This window comes from Poecilia reticulata, linkage group LG12 (assembly GCF_000633615.1).
Source record: "Poecilia reticulata strain Guanapo linkage group LG12, Guppy_female_1.0+MT, whole genome shotgun sequence".
NCBI classification, from domain to species: domain Eukaryota; kingdom Metazoa; phylum Chordata; class Actinopteri; order Cyprinodontiformes; family Poeciliidae; genus Poecilia; species Poecilia reticulata.
In genome coordinates, this window is record NC_024342.1 from 6,170,003 (window position 1) to 6,189,691 (window position 19,689).

At 37.8% G+C, this 19,689-nt stretch overlaps 2 protein-coding genes across 2 annotated transcripts; both read right to left on the reverse strand.

The window, feature by feature from the left end:
• Positions 1-4,655: 4,655 nt before the first annotated feature.
• dck (deoxycytidine kinase) lies at positions 4,656-10,101 on the reverse strand. The gene is made up of 7 exons (XM_008423534.1): positions 9,883-10,101; positions 9,483-9,598; positions 8,016-8,209; positions 7,649-7,796; positions 7,424-7,539; positions 5,963-6,062; positions 4,656-5,383 (listed from the first exon to the last, which is right to left on the reverse strand). Exons 1-7 carry the CDS (start codon positions 9,971-9,973, stop codon positions 5,357-5,359), a joined length of 792 nt encoding a protein of 263 aa, XP_008421756.1. The 5' UTR covers positions 9,974-10,101; the 3' UTR covers positions 4,656-5,356.
• Positions 10,102-10,338: 237 nt separating this feature from the next.
• Positions 10,339-19,424, reverse strand: LOC103473359 (MOB kinase activator 1B). The gene is made up of 6 exons (XM_008423536.2): positions 19,149-19,424; positions 17,255-17,421; positions 15,637-15,730; positions 15,110-15,243; positions 12,863-13,026; positions 10,339-12,771 (listed from the first exon to the last, which is right to left on the reverse strand). Exons 1-6 carry the CDS (start codon positions 19,160-19,162, stop codon positions 12,694-12,696), a joined length of 651 nt encoding a protein of 216 aa, XP_008421758.1. The 5' UTR covers positions 19,163-19,424; the 3' UTR covers positions 10,339-12,693.
• Positions 19,425-19,689: the final 265 nt, after the last annotated feature.

Sequence of the window (19,689 nt, forward strand, 5' to 3'; positions counted from 1 at the left end):
CTGTTGCATAGATGTCAATATGCAACTTTATATATATTTAACTTTATATATATATATATATAAAGTTAAATAAAACATTTCAATTTGCTGTAAAATTCCTTAGTCAGCTTCTCCAAGCAATCTCAAATTGACATCTATGCAACAGCACCTGCAGTTATGCCAGGTGAGTTTGTTATGCCTCGACAGCGTTAACGTTAGCGTTAGCAAAGAATATCTAGCCGATTTTCTTTTATACCAAGTGGTACATTTTCACACACTTCAAAACAATCTCTGTAGATAATGCTTAGCCTGTTTAGATTATATATTACACACAAATCAACTTTCAAAAGGTTGAGGAAAAATGTAGCTACCTATAAAATAGCAAAGGGAAATCCCATCGGACACTTGTCACAATAAAAACAAAAGTAAAAATAGAAAGAGTTACTTGAATAATTACAACCATAGTTATCAAACTGTGGTACAAATAACCCTGGTGAATCCTTTAGTAGAGGCAAAGAGATAAGAGGGGAGTTAATAAGTCCAAATAGCCAAAACCAAACCCCTCAGTGGACACTGAAGCAGATACCAGCGCACCAGAAAGTACCACTGACCACATTGTATTTACTTCTGAAATGGTAATATGGATTAAAACCCAACTTAAAGATATTTCTAGCTGCAAGGTGGAAAACTAAAAGGATCTGTCAGATCTCCACACTCACTGAACAGGCTAACGACTACAAGCAACACAAGCTGATAGCATGTATTTTAGTCATTATCCTGTGTGAATCTTATACCTGTGAACCACTTTGCCATACTAGTTCAAAAATGGATATATCACAGCAAAAAATAAATAAAAAAACTTAACAGTTGGTGCAAAATTTGATTATGTCAGGGAAAACTTAATCAACAAAGCCCATTTTACTGTGCTTTCTAATGTCTACTTTCTTGTCAGGAAAAATGGATGCAACAAAATAGCAGAAACTTAAGTTCTAACACAATTCCTGAAAAAAAAGTGATTTAATGCGCGACCTGTTGGACAGGTGTGTCTTGGTTTTTGCAATTTCCAACAAAGAAGGTCTGACTGGTTAAGGAATTAAGAGAATGTGCAATTTCGAGGAACATAACTGTTAAGTTTCCGCCTAACAATAAGAAGCTTCTTTGTTTCCTTGGCATGCAAGAAAGCAAATGACAGAAAAAGGAAGACAAAAACATTTCCTTGCTATAAACCACGTGTCACCCAATGGAGACAAAGGAGAGAGAGAAATCAGGCCTTGTGTGTATACGCCCCCACACAGATAAGTCACTCTCCGCTTCGTATTTACTTTGAAGAGGACTCAACCCAACCCTGCAAATATTCCAAGGAAATGTAATAGCTAACATTAGATGGCACAGCTGATGCAATTCAGGTGCTTGAAGAATAAGTTCAAATCAGATGGAGGGGATTTCTGTTCGACGGTAATAATAAAGTCTGATTTGCTACAGAGTTGTGCCAGGAATTGCGCAACAATGACTTGCACAAATTTTACAGCAGCAAGTCTGACTTTTCAACAATACCAACCCATCTCACTCTGGACATAGTTTCTAACGTATAGAAGATGATCATCCGCTTTTCTGTTTAGCCGTTCTATTTTTGTGAATCATCGTTAAATGGTGATCCCAAGCCAGTTAGTCCAACAAGGCTGAATCGCTTGGAACTTAAATGCTTCACCATATATTTTGAAAACCTGCAAATTTTTATAATCTGCCATACTTTACTCACATCTATTTGATTGTTGTGTCTCTTGTGAAGTCATAAATCCAAACATAAGAAAGCAGATTTAGCCGTTTTTCCTTCAATGTGCTTTTTCAAGGGAAATCTATACTTCATTACCATTCTGTGATGAGGTTTTTTTTTTGTTTTTGTTTTTTTTAATCCTTCCTTTCGAGTCGTTACAATTCCTGATACTCCCTTGGTTAAATGGTGATCCCTCTGATTTACCTAACTAAACCCCATCGAAACTCTTCATCCTCCCTAAAGTGCTTGAAGAAAAAAAAACAACAACTGTGAATCACCAATAAAGGAACGACTCATCTCTCCATAAGTCTGGTGGCTGCTTCCACCAAACTTTTAAATGAAGCTTTGGATTCAAAAGACTATTGTACACACTTCTTTCTGAAAAACGAAGAGCATGGCAAATACAATTTTTAAATGACATCCTATGCCAGTAGCTTTCAGACATTTTCTTTTTAGATTGTGCATTTGTCTGGGTTTTAATCTATCAGGGTTTTTTTTTTTTATTATCAATCAATCAATCAAATTTTATTTGTATAGCACATTTCAGCAGCAAGGCATTTCAAAGTGCTTTACATAATTAAAAAAATAAAAACAGCATGTGACATTGAATAAACAGTAAGAAAGAGAAAGAGATTTTAGGAAAAAAACAAAGATTAAAAAAGATAAAAACATTAAAACCCACTCTCCTTTTCAACCAGGGGGGACGACACCCACACCCCTGTCCTTATCTGGGACTTTAGTCAAAAACCCTGTTTGACGAGAACTCCAACCTCTAGGTTTTTAGTGGAAACGGCGTCAACTGGGACTCTAAACCCAGTAGGACTTTAGTTAAACGTCGTTTAACTCAGTGCTTTTTTCTTTCTTTAGTTATACACTGTCAGATAAGGTGTCCCTCAAGGTTCTATATTAAGTCAAACCATTTTTGAAACTTTAAAGTAATTGTGTGGGTTGGGTTAGTGATGCATCACTCTATCTCTATGCTGATGACCCAGTTATGCAAATATACTTGGCCTACTTGTTCCACATTACATTATTCTGCTATGATTTGTTAAACTCAAGCTGAAAAAGCAAGGATATGTACTTTAAAAAAAGTACATATAGACATATGCCTATATTTACGCCTGTGCGGATAGGCACACGAACGGCCTTGTTGGTTTTTGTCCATTTTTTCTCCACAGAAGGTAAAAATATGATAAAGTATTTTTCTAAATACCTTGGCATTTCAATTGATGACAACCTGGCTGTCATTTGGAGCTCACTTAGGGCTCTTCAGTTGCTGCTTATTGTGCTTTCATTTAACATATTAAAAAACACACCACATTATCATCCAGCCAACTTCTTGTCTTACATTGAGATAAATCCAATTGACACTTTTTTTTTTATCAAAGAGCACCGAGATTCATCACAGAATGTAAACCTTTTACCAAGAATTGCACTTTTATTCATCCACTTCCTACAGACACATTCAGTATTCTTTGTGTTATTTCTGAACTTGAGGGAACGGCATGTGAAACTTGAAACAAGCTCCAACAAAACAAGTCTTACCCAGGTGAAAGACGTACAATACGTTTAAAGGATATAGTCGAAGCACCACGGGACGGTTATGAGGTTTTAATGTTTTATTTCTAGCGTCTCCTGCCTTTCCATTCTCTAACTTTCCAATTCTGTTTAAGGATAACACTGTTGTCTTGGTCTCGTTTAGAATAGACCTCTATTGAAAATGAGTAGCTCAAAAGAAAGAGAAAACAAACACACCGCGGGATTGTGGTTTTCATATCTAATATCACCGCGCCTGCGCTGTGAGCCACATGCACAGCTTTATTCATAAAGATGGACAACAGATGATCCATCCACCGCTGGGCCTGCTCGGTCTTTCTCTTCCTAATTGATAGTGACAGGTTCTTGGAAAACAGATTACCGTCCGTTCATCGGCACAGCGGTGCAGGAACAGTGGCTTATCTACAACCAAACGGAGCCTTTTTCAGTGACTGGTATTTTTCCGATCACGATTGGTTTAATCCACTTTTTTTTTTCTTTTTTTTTTTTTTACCTTGTCACAGAAATACTACCCAGAACCGAAATTCACCATTGATGCAGAGTTTAAATCAGATCTCTACTCCACATCTGTCCTGAATGCAAGCTCCAATTTACAGATGGAACGGGGACGAATAAACTTTGTAGTCGAAGTTGTACTTTATCCGAAAAACACAGTAGTAAAGTGAACTTACTTGCTCTTTTCGGAACTCATGGCGACAAATTTCTTCCTCAAAGATGATCAAGCCTTGTACTCGGCAGATGTCTCTTTTTATGTGGTTCCAGTTGCGTTATTTGGAAGCCTTCACCTTCTCTCTCTCTCTAAAAAAAAAAAAAAAAAAAAAAAAAAAAAAGTAACAAAGGAGGCAATGAGTTGCGCGCTATCTGGCGGGGATGATCTCTTTGACTCGGCAAACCAAACTCAGCACATGAGGACGCACAAGCCTCCTCATCTAGCTGGACTCGTTGGGCTCGTGCCGGGCCAACATCTTAAAGAAAAGCGCAGCGTCGGAGGCGCGTGGAGTCTCCGTGAGCTGCGTGTCTGTTTTCCATATTTAACGTCCCATCCCTCCTCCTGCGTGACGCCAGCGTTTGGAGGGGGCGGAGGTCACAAAAAGTTACTCATGGGTGGCGCTCCAGATGCCTCCACTTGACAAACTGCTCCTCTATTGTTTACCAAATTAACTTGCCCTAGAATCTGAAAGCACTTTTTAAAAGAAAATCTTCGGCACCATTAATTTAGACGAATAAGGGAATGAGACGTCATTTTTTAAGATGTAAACTGTTTATTTAAAACACGTTTTAAATTCAATACAATTTCATCATTTAAAAGCGTCAAAAGCTCTTGGTTTCACCTTAAGTAAAAAAGTTTTTATAAAATAACCCACTCAATTAAAGAAACCCAAAGCTATTACTTCAGGTGGCTTTGTCCTACTGGCAGTGGTACCAAGTAAAAGCAGACAGATGTCCAAAATAGCCTATAGGTTATAATGGGGACTGGCGACACCTTCTGGAAGAACTACAAGTGCATCTCAGTAAATTCAAATATAACTTTAATATTAATGCAATCACATTTTTGATTCGTTTTTATATTTACCATGGCTTTCAGGCACAGCCTGAGGGCGCACAGAGAAGAAAAACACAATAGGTAGAGTGATGATGCTGAAGTTGGAGTCCATTTCAGTTATTTTTTTATCCGAGCTGCATGATCATCTATTCATCAAAAGCACTTATTTTGAAAGATAGCTTTGACTTTATGAGTATTCTTTAAAAATAAAAATAAAACTTTTTATTTTATTTGTGAAATGAACACAGATGCTGAATATTAAAGCAACCTGTGCAGATAAGCACACATACACACTTTAGTATTTCAAACATTATCCTTTACTAAATGTTGAAAAACTGTGCACTCATTTCCATTTATAACTGCACAATTCAAAAATTAACAAAAAAACAGCAAAATTATATTAAAAAAGTGCACATTTTCAGATACTGACAACAACAAATGAATGAGAAAAGTGATGGTTGTTGGGGTAATTCATTGTTATTCCAGGATGTTCTCTTTTTCCGTCACAATGTGCTCAAGAACTCCTTCACCTAAAAAAAAAGAAGAAAAAAAAAGAAAAAAAAATCTTAAAGGACATCAAGGGTCACCAAAAAATACAGTCAGCGTTCATTTCTGATACTGTTGATGGAAAGCACCGGCGTCCAGCTTTCGGCTCAATAAGCAGTTTTTGATTTGAGGTTAAACCGCAATGCGTTCTTGTTTACAATCAACAGAAAACTGCCCAATAAGCATCTTTTTTAGCTGTGTGAAACCCAATCGAGAGTTTCCTTCTCAACATCACAGCTCGCAGACACTGCAGAGCACATTGCACAAGAACATTCTACCTTCAACAGCTCGTTTAAAGTCTGTGCAGGAAAAGGGAACTAATGTTTTTATAAAAGTAGTAACTACTACTTTTGTCCTCAAAAGTGCAGAATTACCAGAATGCATCTGGAGGTGCACCAGTCAAGATTTTCCTGGCCCAGACTGACTTCCTGTTTTTAGCCCCCACCCCTTTACTGGTATTGGCTCTACCAGTTCCCTTTCTGACAGTCTCGTGATTTTATTTTTCTACATTTTGTTCCCTTTTGTATGAAGACTTCCTGCATTGCTTAAGAACCTTCACTCACCTTCTCAATCATGTCAGCAGTCTTTGAATCGTTTTGCTTAAAATCGTCGTTCACGTCCAAGGTCAGAACGGGAACGTCGCTGAGATACTCAAACTCCATGCTGTGGGCACACGCCATGTAGTTAGTGATGTTTAGCAAGTTACATCTCTGCATTCAAAACCATTTTAAATAGTAGGATCTCATGTTTTTCCATGTCCGAATGTATTCAATTTTTGAGTTTTTAGACAACATTTGAGTCCAAAATATGTTTTTAAGCTCTTTAAATCAAACTCGGCTTAAGAACAACCAAATTTAAACTTGCCTAAAAAAAAAACGTACAACTGAATCCACAAATATATGTACGTAAATATCGAAAATCAAGGTGTGACGTGGCAAATCAAAGAAAGCATTGTTTCTCCTCTTCAGTAAAAACAATAAATTAGACTTATAAGACAGAGAAAGGAAATTCATACCTTTCCAAACTGTAAGAACTGTGTCCAATAGTCTTATTTTTGAGCATTATATCTACTGTAAGTGCAGTATCGTTAGATCCACGACTTGTCAGAGTTCAACACTTTAACAGTTTAAAAAAATAACAATAACTTTGCAGTGAAAATGTAAAAATTCTAATATGCATTTAAACATGCTTATTAAAAAAGTCCATTATTGTTAGTTTTTGTTGGTCAGTAAAAAACATCCACGTTTTACCGTTTTTTCATTGAAGTAGAACATACAGAATAAAAGCAATGCCATTTCATAGATCGCCAGTTTACTATTAAATTATAAGTGCGCCCATCTGTAGCTACTGACTACATCATGTTTGAATAAGTATTTGTTAAATCGTCTTAGATTTTTACTTAAGAAAATGGAAATTAGCCTTTTCTTTTTTTCTCCCACTTACACAAATCTAAGGAGAATAAGAAACAATGGAAGGAAAATATATTAGCATCAACATCGGACGATCTTAATCATTTTTTAAAAATCAGTCTGATAAGTAAATCCAGGTTAATATTAAAAGTTTATATTTCCATCTTTGTACAGCTTTTGTTTGTGGGGCAGTTATGGGGTGTTTAACAGAAGCAACGTAATCGCTTTCACATTGGAAAAAACAATACGAGTGAATATTGGTTATAGACCATAACAGCAGTATTCATATGTATTCACATTGGCCCAAATTTTCATATCTGTGCGTGCACAAAATAAAAAACAAATTCCCTCCATTTGGACTGTTGTGTTGCCCTCTTGACTCGACATCTCTTTACAGAATGAACATTTTTCTGGTAGCTTTTTCCATTTTGTTCCGTGTCAGAAACATGGCTATAGAGTTGTTAAAAACTTCAAATTCTAGCTCAACCTTTAAATAGTATGCCAACAATTAGGGTGTGACGTTAGCAAGCCCTTTGCAGCTCTAAACACTCATCTGTTTTCACATGAATGACCAAAGCAGACCAGTTCAGGTGCATGCATGTGCATGTGACTCACTTCATTGTCTTATTCTGCAGCCAGCTCTCATGCTTGTAGTGGAGCTTCTCCAGGTATTCCAGAGGGATTTCCTGTTCCTCCTGTCTTCCCCTCATGTGTAAACGCTCCAAGCATTTCTGTAACGCAAACAGGAGAAAATGAACTTATTTGTGTAGTCCCGGTGTACTCCATTACAAAAATATCTATTCTGACATAAAGAAGAGCAATCAGTGAGTGGAAGAGTACCTCTGGTGAAGCTCTGAGGTAGATGATACCATCTAGCTCAATGTGTTTGCCAAACTGGTTGTGAAGCCAGCCATGCAAGTCCTGGTAGATGGACCATTCAGTCTCATTCATGCATTCACTCTCATATAGGTTGCCTGCAAAGATGTACCTGCGGCAAAAGGTGCACAGGAGACAGGAATGCCTACATTACTGAGACGTAAAACATGCCTCCCAGTTAAAACAGAACATACCATAAAATGAAGTTAACTGTTAAGCGCTAAAGCAGAAGCAAATGTTGCAGACTTAGCAATAACATGATTGATTACAAGAAAACTCAGTTTTTTTTTTTTTGTTTTGTTTTTTGGGGGGGATGTGTGCGCCCTGATACCTGTCACTGTAGATGGATCTCTCGTAGAACAACACGGGATTCTCAGCCTCTTGGAGCTTCCCGTTTGCAGATTTGATCTGGGCGCGCACTCGGCTGATGCAGGCGTAGCTCTGGAATGTGTAAGCCCACCTCTCAGGCTTCTCGTACATCATCTTCAACACGTTGCCGCCGCTCCTCTGAGACGTGGTCAGCTCCTAACGAAAACGAGGTCAAGACCGTGTGAGAGGCTTTCCCCTCCATCGGCTCAAAACGCAGCAAATCCACCTCAAGTTTTGTGAAGAAAGAACTGACCATAAACATTTATCACTGTTAAATATTAAATGTACCCTGACGTAACTATGGCTACTGAGGAACGGAGCAAAAATGAAAGAATGTTTTAATATCAATATCCACTCTTCCGGTTCAGGTTATTGCCTCTACATTTAGACAATCTAATCTCAATCACCTGAGTTTAAAGAGTCGTCATAGTTACTGTTAGGATTTAGTATTATGAAGGGGGGGAAAAAACACTTTTCTACGATAAAGGGTTTGGTACAAACACATTTAAAATCAAAAGTTTAAAACAGACAGTGGAAAATCTACATTCAAGGCTTTATGAGCTTAAATTAAAACACTGTTTAAGACAAAGAACCAGAACAAATCCTGCATCTCTATTATTTTTACTCTAACAGGTGAAGAAAACATAAGTTGCATTAAAAAACATCTCTTAGTCGTTCTTTTACCCAAATTACTTCCAAGTGAAACAAAAAACAAAACAATAAAACCGGTGAAAACAAACTCTTTAGACTGAAAACATAGATGTGTTTCAACCTGCCAGTAGAGGGCGTCTTATTACGTAAACGGCTGTTTAATGTAGATGTGGCAGCAGGACCTTATGCAGTGGTCTGAAACATGGGATTGTTGGCTCAGTGACATCAATTCCCGCCACCAATGCCAGAGTGCATAATGTACACAAAAGATAAACTACGCAGCCGTTTTTCTTTTTAAACCAACTTCAAAAACTGAGCTGATTCTAACCGGTTTCTTCTTTTCAACCACACGGTACAGTTGCCTTCTGCTTACAAATACAGAAATTAATCACTTGCAACATCTCTAATATCATGTTTATGCCTGGCAGACTAATGTGTGTGCATGTTAAACAAAACAAGGTTTAAGCTACAGGTGTGCATGTCTGTGACGATGACATGCTTAACTGTCGTGAAAGCACCTGTTCCCCTGGGTGTGTCATGTTAACTGTAACCAGCGCAGATATGTGGACAGATGGCAGCTGCACTCTAAATACAGATGAAGACTCTCCCAGTTATCCAGACATGGACAAAATGCTGCCTTCCTTCTGAGGGAAGGCAGCAGACCGCCGAATTATAGATATCATTCTCATAAGTCCATATTAAACTGGCTTTCTGTGTTTTTTTTATTTTTTTTATTGTGGTCTCTTTTCAGCCCATTAAGCCGCAGTGTTGGAAATACCTTAAAGTCGCTGCCTGTTGTTTGGACATTGCACCATCTAGCGATCGGTTCCGGTACTACCTCCCAATCCGTGCTCTCCTGCTCCAAAAGGCGCACAAAAGTAGACTTCCCAGCCGCTGCACACAAAAGATACACCAGCTCGACTTCAGCCATACAGTGCAATAAGAACTACAAGCGTAACAGTAGAAGTAAAAAATATTGCCGTTAACTTTCAAGTAAGTTAAAAATGCGGACATATGTGACTGAAATTGGCGGCAAAGTAAATGCCCGTGCGAAAAACAATGTAACAATGTACACAATTAGAAAAGCGTGCTATGAAACTGAAATATGACTCAATACACGTTTAAATATCTTTAAAACTTTTATAAAATAATATTTCTCTCAGACAAGGTTAACTCACCAATGTTTCCTTCGATTGAAATGCGCGTTATTCTCTTCTCCATAGAGTCATTCATTGGGTCAGGGCAAGGTCTCTTCGGTATAGCAGGCATCTTCAAAGATTTGATAATCGACCCCAAAAGCGGCTTAATTAATTGAGAAAAGGGTGAACAGCTGCAACTGGTGAGAAGTCTTGTTTAAATTTGGCGGAATAAGTCCGGAAATAGTCCGCCCCGGAAGCGTTCTCCCCACGGATCACCCACTTCCGCCTCTGTTTACGTATTTACGTAAGCTTAAGTGCTTTAATGAGAAAACTCATCAGTCTCATTAAAAAACAAACAAACAACAAAAAAAAAAAACATGTGCAGAAGTAGTTATTGGCTCTTTAATATATTTTACATGCTGACGCGCAAAATGTGGGGAAATTGAAACTTCTGAAAGGCTCTGCAAACAAATTCTCAAGGTACACAGTAAAAACTGGTGATTCAGCGAGTCAAGACCACCTTTATTTGCCTTGTAAACAGAATAAACCAATTCAGTAGCAATGAAAATCCATATCAAGCCATTATTTACAAACATCTCATCAATCAATAAAGCAAAGAGGATCAACTGTAGGCTGGAGGCTTCGTTGTGGGCATCTCATGAGGACGACATATATTCCATTACACTTCAGAGTATCTGCTCATCAGTAACATTCATAATAATAATAATTAGATAAGAAAGTGAAACAAACATTAAATATGCAAAACTGGAGTTTTCAATAACTGAATAAAGGAGACGAAGCAGCCTCTACAAAGACTCAATATATTCATTTAAGAAAAAGCCACTACTCCATGCTCACTTAAAAAAAAAAAAAAGAATCGGTCAGTCCTCAGTATTTACACATCAATTTTACTTTAGACAAATTCTGTGAGAAAACGTCCCAGTATCACTGTTTTTGAGATAAAGCGGACGAGCTTTTTTCATTTCTGTCCCAGCCAAATTCAAGAACAATTACAATTATTAAGATTTAGAGTACGAAAGAGTCAACTGGTGATCCGTTTAGTGTTTCAGTCATTGCATAGCAACTCAACTTTTACATTAGGAAATGGGAGCATGCTTCAACTTTTTAAAGCACAGAAACAAAAAGAAAGAAAGAAAAAAAATCACATAAGTAGGATAAATCATTAGTTGTGCCTTACAGCTAACCTCAGAGGAAACTGATCCATTTAACATTCATTTGGAAAAATATGAGGAAAAAGATACAGTAGCTCTCAAAACTCAGCTGTTAAAATTTCAGGATTTTAAGACTTGGAGCATGATAAATAATTTCCAACGTTTTCCACCTTTAATGTAATGTAGTAGCTACTTGCACAACTTTAAAATAAATAATTAAATCTAAATTTAAATTTTAGCCTTTAAATTTAAAGTTGTAGTTTGTAGATTAACAGAGGGATCTCAATATGGAAAAGTATGATACGGTTCAGGTTCGTTCAAAGGTGTGGAAACTTTCTGCTTTTTTTTTTTATTTTGTCCCAAAACGGATTCGTTAGCTTAGCTTTTAAATTGTACAATTTTGTTGCGTTAAAAGGTGGGGAAAAGTTTGGAAAGTTATCCATCATGGTATCGCATTTTTAGCTCTCAAAAAACCTGAAATTATTACAGGGGGCGTGTTTGTATATGTTTGAGCTGTACTGCACAGGGTCAGTCACATGACACATCTTCTCACAACGTTCGACATATGCAGAGGAAAAACATTCAGGCAAGAGTGGTTTGAAAACTTGTTCAAAGTGCTTCATGGCTATCCAGATACCAAGGTATGTAGCGTTATCCGACTCAAAAAATGCTTATAAGTTCTCAAACAGTGGAGGTTAAATATGCATCTGTATCTATCTGCAGGTAGGTATGTACAGTTGGAAGGTTTCCGATCCCTGGCTAAATGTTTCTACACGAAAAGGTTTTAGGGCTTAAAGGAGGAAACTAACACACAGGGACAAACCTAGGAGCTTATTATTATTATTATTAATATTAGTCCCTGCTCTAAAATATGAAAAAAAAGAACTCTAACCTCACTTCTATAACTTTTGACACATTCATTTATCATCACCTTCTCAGAGCACAAGGAGACTTGCAAAAAAAAATAAAATAAATAAAGGAGCATATTTGGGAGATTACAGAAAAAAATCCATCCAATAAAAGGTAAAAAATAAAGTAACAAATAGGAAAATTCAGGGTCGTTTAGGTCTAAAGGGAGGTAGACTGAAAACTTGAAATATGTCGATTGAAAATGGCCTTAATCTTCGGACAGTTCTCCTTGCTGATATAGGGCGACGACGAGCCATGCTAGGCACTTAGGGTTCTTCTGTACTGATGGCAACTACAGCAGTCGACTAAACTCTGACCTTTGAATGGAGAATGAAGCAAAAGAGGGAAAACTGCTGACCAAGGCTTAAAGCTGGCTTCAAATTTCACCGCTATTCTCACTTGTGAGTGCATTGGATGATCAGAGAAATGAAAATTCGTGAACATATAATATGTCTTTATAATCCTAAATTATCATCATCATCATGTGTGGATACAAGGGATTCTCTTCCATAGACCTAAATGTTTTTATTTTCTCTCTCTCTCTGTTAATCAAGTCTGTAATCCCTGATGATAATAATAATAATAATAATAAAAAAAATTAGTCCTGGTGCCTTAAACCTATCAAAAACCCAGCCGCCTTCCTGGCAATATTAAAAACATTTCCCCAAATGGAAATCCATGTAGTACATACTGCATACATACAGCCAGAGGAGGGTGTGGGCGTCTGTGCAAAAAACTAGAACGATAAAATACAGGTTTGCATTGCTGTTTATCTATCCTTAGTGGTGAGTTTCTCAATCAGCTCCTGTAGTGGGGCCAGCTCTTTTCTGTCAATGAGGTTGAACTCCTGAGAGGAGAGAAAGAAAAAGAAAGGGGGAGGTTTTTAATACTTGTGAGCGGATATTGATATTATTCTTCAAGTGTTTGAGAATTTCCACCTGTACAAAAAAGATGAAGTGTTTGAAAGAAGTGTTGAGGTGGGCCTCCTCCTGCAGCTGCATGACGGAGTCAAAGTGCTGGTGGTAGATGTGGGCGTAAACCCTGAACAGCCGCTTCAGGATGGTCTTCGCCACAGACATGAAGTTGCGCTTAAAGGGAACGCCTTGAAAAAAAAAGAAGAAGAAGAAGAAGATGGAACAATTAGGTGAATAAATAGCAGAAAAGCTATTAATTGACAAAATATAATGATTTGAAAATGTAGTCCATCCAAAACTTGTAGAGGGTTAGAGTCAGGAAAAATGGAGGTAAGAATCTCTGCAGACCACACACATCCTGGACATGAACTGCCTAGACATTTTCCCCTTCAGGTCTGCACAAAAACCAGTCGCCATAGAGACAATTTACAGTTTGGGAAATGTTAACTTAATGCGTCATGCTGTCCGTTTGTCCCGCTTTCTTTCTGCGCAGATGAAAAACAAGAACGAACAAGATCTGGACAGCGCGTTCACTCGGATTGCAAAAGTGTTTGTTGGCAGGCCACAGCACGACTGGAGGAAAGCAAGAACAATCATGACAGCAACACACAAGCGCCTCACGGCACCGACATGTTAAGCATTCGTCTCCAGGATGGAACATTTCTTCATGTTCAAACAGACCTCCGCTACTCCCCGCTGTAAAGCTCAGCAGTCTGCTGAGGAGAGCTGCTACAGGAAAACAGAGTCTCTGCAGATCAATTATTTATCAAGAAAAGGAAAAAAAGGGAGCGTAGTATTTATTTGTGAAGAACCATAGACATTAAAACTTCAAAAGGGTCTAATATGACATCTTTAAAAAGAAACAACAACTTTAGAGAACGTCTTATTGTAAAAATCATTCAAGTGTGAATAGGAGCATGAAAATGATGCTCACCCGTCAGATTGTACGTTTTTCATATTTCCCGTTGAGTTTCAGGGTGACAGTCATATTGAAAGATAGTTGTCGTTTTTGTTATTTTCATGACTTGGATGAACTTTGTCACATCGTACGTTTTCAACTTTGATCATGCTAGTCATATAATTTATAGTTATAATATTTAGCAAAGTCAGGCAACAGAACTGAACTAACTTTGCTGTTTGCGAGTTTCACACCAGCCATCAACTGGAAGGAGATGAAGACGAGTGACAGACAGGGAGACAGTCGTCTTACTGTTTAGTATTAGCTTCCGCTAATTTTATTGGTTTTAGCAGTTTAGCATTAGCTTCTGCAAATTTTAAATGTGGAAGCTACAAATTCTAAAAAAAAATTTTGTATTAAGCAGCTTAGCATCAACTTCAGCTATTTTTTTTATGTGTTTAACGGTTAAGCACTACTTTCCACAACTTTTCAATGTGTTTTATAGTTTAGCTTCAGCTCTTTTTTTTTGTGATAAGCGGCTTAGAGTCAGCTTCAGCTATTTGTGATTAGCGGTTTTGCTTTAGCTAATTTTCTTAATGTGTTTGGTATTAGCTTCAGCTAATTTCAGTAATGCGTTTAGTGTTAGCTTTGGCCAATTGTTTTGTGCTTAGCAAATTATTATTTGACACTAGGTATTTTTCTTGATGGCCATCTTGAATTTTTCAGTGACTAACTTTTTTTTTTTTCTCCAAAAATAAAAAAAAAGCAATCTTCTGTGAACAGCTATTGCTAATTAGGTTCTTGTATCCAAATGTGAGAGATTTTGCTGAATTATTCAATTATCTGCTGCACTGTGCTGCTTGGCTCTCAGTATGGAAATCTAACGATTATAGAGAAAGAATGCAAAATCTGCTGCCTCAGGGAAGGCACATTGAGCTCTTCTCCTGAGATGTACACTTCTGAGGCCAGCTGACACCCATTTATGCCGGCTGGTATCTACAAAAATAATGCTCAACGCTTAACAACGCAAGCCTCAGCTGGCATAGAGGCTGAGACATGACTGTGTGCTTCAACCACAAATTACAGAACATGAATCCTGCTTAAGTGTTATGTACAAGCATGAAATCTACCTCTGCTAAAGAGGCTGGCTGCCGCTAATTATACGTGTAAAAAAGGTCAGTGCAATGTGGACTGTATGTAAATATTAAAGCAAGAAGACGGGTCCATGTCTCTGCTTTATAGATCCAGGATTTCCATTTTTACTAGCTGTAGCTTTAGTGTATTTGTATAGCTGCTAAAAAAAAAAGAAAACTAATCAAAAGCAGCTTGTACACTTAGAAGACAGGTAAAAAGCAGCTGGAAAGAAACCTCACCAATCTTTGAAGGGAAAAGCGTTTCATCATCCAGCTGGTCCTGCACCCACGTCATGAGGTAATCGATATACTTGGGGGCTGAGCATTTAATGGGTTTCTTGATGTTGGTTCCGTCGGCCCAATGGTACTCATACCTGCAGAGAACAGATACAAGCTTTGTTTTGGCTTCATTTTGTGTGTGTGTGTGTGTGTGTGTATAAACTATAAATATAACACCTGGAAGGCCAGATAAGATTATCCAGTCTAGTCACCAGATGTCATTCTCAGTAGACCTTGAAGAGGCTAATCTAAAATAGTCATTGGCATGCAAAATGTCTGGTGAGCATCCACTGCTGAGGCAAAAACACATCTTTACTGTAAGAGGTTAATAAAGTAACTGAATGCATTGGATGTTTCAGAAACTTCCAATGCATTCAGTTTGTTGTTCAGCTGATATATGAAAAACAATGCAATAGTCCAATTATAACTGTTGTGATGAAATTTGCCAGACTTTAATAAAAAACAAGTGGTTGTTATGGTGCTCTTACTTAGGACCGGCAGACATGACTGGACAGCTTTCTTCTGTGCAAAAGTCTGTGATGGTGCCATACAGCATGTTGATCTGGTTGAAGAAATCCACCGCTGTGGGGAAAAAGAATCGAGGCTCGTTTTTGGACTCGCATTTCCCAAAAGGAACATTTTATTTAATCACTTTATCTCAAAACTAGGAAGCTGCAGTCAGGAAAACAATAAATCAAAGCTTCGGACTCAACTGTCCATTTTGTTACGACACGTTGATACATAGATAAAGTGACGCGTCTCCAGAGAGATTATGGGACTTTTGTGTGTGAATTAGGTGTGGATTTTCTCATGGGCAGCTCTTTGTACAGCTGAGCAGGTCGGACATGAAACAAATAAAAAATTAAAAAAAACACATTCCTGTGCAACTTCTTTTGATTACAACATGTTAAGGATGACTGATGCAAGGCCAACTTCTTGTTTGACAAGCAGTTTTTTCACAACTCCTGTTTATTTGGACTTTGAAATCAGGTCAATTCTCTGACCAAGTCATTCTAAGACTTTTTTTTAAAACAAAAATAAAGTCATGATGTTAAAACAATACAGATGTAGTAATATGAGAATGAAGTAATGTGATAATTAAGATAATAAGATAGAGAAGAAAGTCTTATTACCAGGATATTCAGAAATGAAGTAGTAATTTTATGAGAACCACAACACAAAAGATTAAAAAAATGAGTTATTCAAGCTTTTTTTTTCTCATTAAAACAACTATTTTTCCTCGTAATTTTAAGACAATTCTGGTAAAATTGCATCTTTACTCTGCTAGCATTACGACAAAACTCTTGTAAACAAACAAAACCTCTCGCAGTCTGGCCCTAATACTTTGTCATGCTACTTTTATTTCATGACTGAAATAAAAGTAACTTTTAGAACCTATTTTCTGTCATTTGCTTCCCGGCCCCCTCCCAAGAAAACGAGAAAAACAATTATTAAAATCAGATCTGGCATGGGACAAAAAAAAACAGATTTTATTTTTAAGCCATGTCACACTGTGTTGCTGCAGCTTCCTATGAGCAGCAATCATGTGTGCAGTCAGTGAGCCCTGATGGCGAGAGAAGTGACTGCTTACAGCTGTTTTTCTCCTGACTTCCCTTTATTGTGAAAGTCAGAGCAGCTTGTGCAACAGACTAAAAAAAAAAAAAAAGAAAAAAAAAATCTTCCACTTTAATGAAAACCTGCACCGTGTGGAAAGCGGTGCTGCGAACCTGGTGCAAAATTCTTGGTTCGTAACCATTTGGCTGCATGTCGTCCCTGCTGAACAAATTAAACTTTACAAGAACTGGATCGTGGGAGGAATTTATCTTTAAGCGGAGCCATTCGCCGTTGCTTAGCAGGGCTCTTAACGAACGGCTCAATAAAATCTATTTAGCATTCGCAGCGGTCTCCCTGGCATGAAAGCGAGCGGTCTGTTTTTAGAGGGGAAGCCAGGAGCTCACCGTGAAAGTTCACCCTCACCTGATCCACGACCTGGACAAACTGACATTTGAGGAACGAGAAGTTATTTTGAAAGACGAAAGAAAGAAAAGGAGGTGCTGAGATAAAGAATTTGACTTAAAAAAAAAAAAGGCAAAAGGCAGGACTCACTGTTGACGGCGACCCACTCATTTAAGTCTTCCCCCTCGGGCAACATGACCGCCATACGCAGGTTTCCACTCCCCAGCGTCGCCTCGGCGTGTTTCAACAGCTCATACTGATGAGAACCCTCTGGGATATTCTTCTTGGGCTTGAATGTTTTGGACGAACGGTTTCCACTGTGGAAAGATGGCGACAAACGGAGGGATAAATCACTTGAGTTCACAGAAAGGAAGTTTGCTTAAATAAATAAATAAATAAAGTCAGGATTTATTTATTTTTTTTCAATTATTACTGACAAAGGAGACACAGATGCGAGAACAGCGGGACAGAACAGTACATCTCTCTGTGCTTAATGAGGCTGCATTCAGGATCTCGCACTGCTCCATTAAACAAGAATTTTTCAGGCATCAAAGCAGAAACGCACAGAAGCAGCTCGGCGGCTAACTAAACCTCCAGCTAAGGCAAATCCGCGACGGCCGAATGCTTTCCTACGTCTCTCGCATCTGATTTTATGAATGAAAAAAAAGAAGAAACCATCGTGAGAATTAATGTAGATTAATAAAATAAGCACCTAAAGCAACATGTATGCCATTTACGAAGACAAAAACATACTAAATTTGATTTTTTTTATTTTTTATTTTTTGGTGTTTTCACTGTAAACTCATTTTAATCCCAGTTCCCCTGTGAAAAACAGAGCATCCAGGTCAATTAAAAAAATAATTTTAACAGACCTTTTACTGCTTTTATTAAAGTGTGAGGGGACACATGCTAAAGTGCAGGCTAAATGAAATGTGAATTTATGAAATGCAATAGACAGAAATTGACTGTCAACATGTCCCAACACTTAATGAGCCAACATCTTCATACTGCACACACCCTCTCAAAGTGAAAACACAACTAAAGCCGGTGCAAACAAAGCGAATATTTATTAATGGAAAAGATTTTTATGAAAGAAAACCTCATTTTAAACAAAGCTGCGACCTTTAGTTTGGGAATTCATTGCGTTTTATATCAACTTTTTGGAAAACTCTTCAATGTCACACAAACTAATAACTCCAATAGAGTAAAAGTTTGATTTTCGCTGAAACAGAGAATGCTTCTAAAAAAATGTAATATTATTTGTAATTAAAATGCCGATATGCAACTCAGGTCGTAGTCGCTTCCCAACCTATACAGGTGTACAGGTGCAACAAATCTATTTCAATTAAAATTGCATTTCAGCAGAACTTTGGTTAGAAATGTTAATAAACAAGACAAAACAAAACAAAAGGTTTTAACTGTAGAGGGAATGAGTTATTACAAATCAGTTTTATATGTAAAAATGTAATTTTGTTATTTAGTTTACCATTTCGACTCAATGGTTTCACCCATATACAAGTCCTGCTATCCTAACCAGTATTTTTTTCGCCGGTTGTTTCTCTTCTCATTTCAATTTTATACTCGGCTATTAAACAGTTTGTAGTTCACAGGCGACACAGAAACACATTCCTTACTCAAGCATACAGCTTTAAGGGCCAAACGAGACCGAACTGTGTTTTGCTTAACTGAAGCTAATGTTAGCACTTGTTAGCACTGTGCACCAGAAAATATCCAGGCCACACGTCTAATAGATTTAAAAATAATTCGAATTACATCAACTATAAGTCTTCTTGGAACACATCGTAATTGTTTATACGTTGGTCCAACTGAACTGAAACGTGTGAGGATTTTTAAACAGAAAACAAGAACAACACACGCAAATAACACTATTGATGAAAAAGCAAGTCCAGGAAGTAGACTAATCCTTTGTTTATTTTATCGCTAGCTGGCTTCCCAGCAGTGAAATATCAGCTACTGTTCTCTACAACTTAAACTCAAATGATGAAGGCAAAAAAAATGACTTCACAAAGTATTTATAACTCACAAAAGGAAGCTCATGGTTCCCCGGAGATCAGGAAAAAAAATCTTCTTTAAATCAGGCTGAGAGGATGGACACCGAAAAGGTACCAAACTCTTTAATCTCACTCTTCTTCTCGTCTTCCCTGGCTTTTTCTGTCGGAACCGATTAATTTCTCAAATAAATAATCGTATAGCCAAAAACGCTCCACACTAGCAACACAGAAGGCAGCTTTGTTTGCCAGACTCTGATATATGACTGCTGCTCTAACCGCAGAGCGAAGGTACCTGACTTCTTCAGCAGTTACTTCAGTTGGACCAAAAGGGATTTCTGATGTGTACTGCCATCTAGTGGATTCTAGTGGACTCGTTTTAGTTTAATGACGTATGCTTTTTTTGTTTTTTTTAATACAGTCGGATTTTTTTTTTAAAATCCATCCATCTTCTTGGCACCCTTGTCCCTCAGTGGGGTCGGGAGGGTTGCTGGTGCCTATCTCCAACTAACCCTAACCCTTCCGGGCGGGAGGCGGGGGTCACCCTGGACAGGTCGCCAGTCTGTCGCAGGGCAA

Bases quoted from the DNA above. Each gene is read 5' to 3' on its own strand.
- dck (XM_008423534.1), bottom strand. From the start codon at position 9,973: ATGCCTGCTATACCGAAGAGACCTTGCCCTGACCCAATGAATGACTCT. The intron at 9,599-9,882 runs GTGAGTTAACCT...TTTTGTGTGCAG, and splicing joins TTCAATCGAAGGAAACATTG to CGGCTGGGAAGTCTACTTTT. The intron at 7,797-8,015 runs GTATCAGGGCGC...CTTTTGCCGCAG, and splicing joins AGATCCATCTACAGTGACAG to GTACATCTTTGCAGGCAACC.
- LOC103473359 (XM_008423536.2), bottom strand. The intron at 15,731-17,254 runs GTGAGTCCTGCC...TTTTCCCCACAG, and splicing joins TGAGTGGGTCGCCGTCAACA to CGGTGGATTTCTTCAACCAG. The intron at 15,244-15,636 runs GTAAGAGCACCA...TGTTCTCTGCAG, and splicing joins GTCATGTCTGCCGGTCCTAA to GTATGAGTACCATTGGGCCG.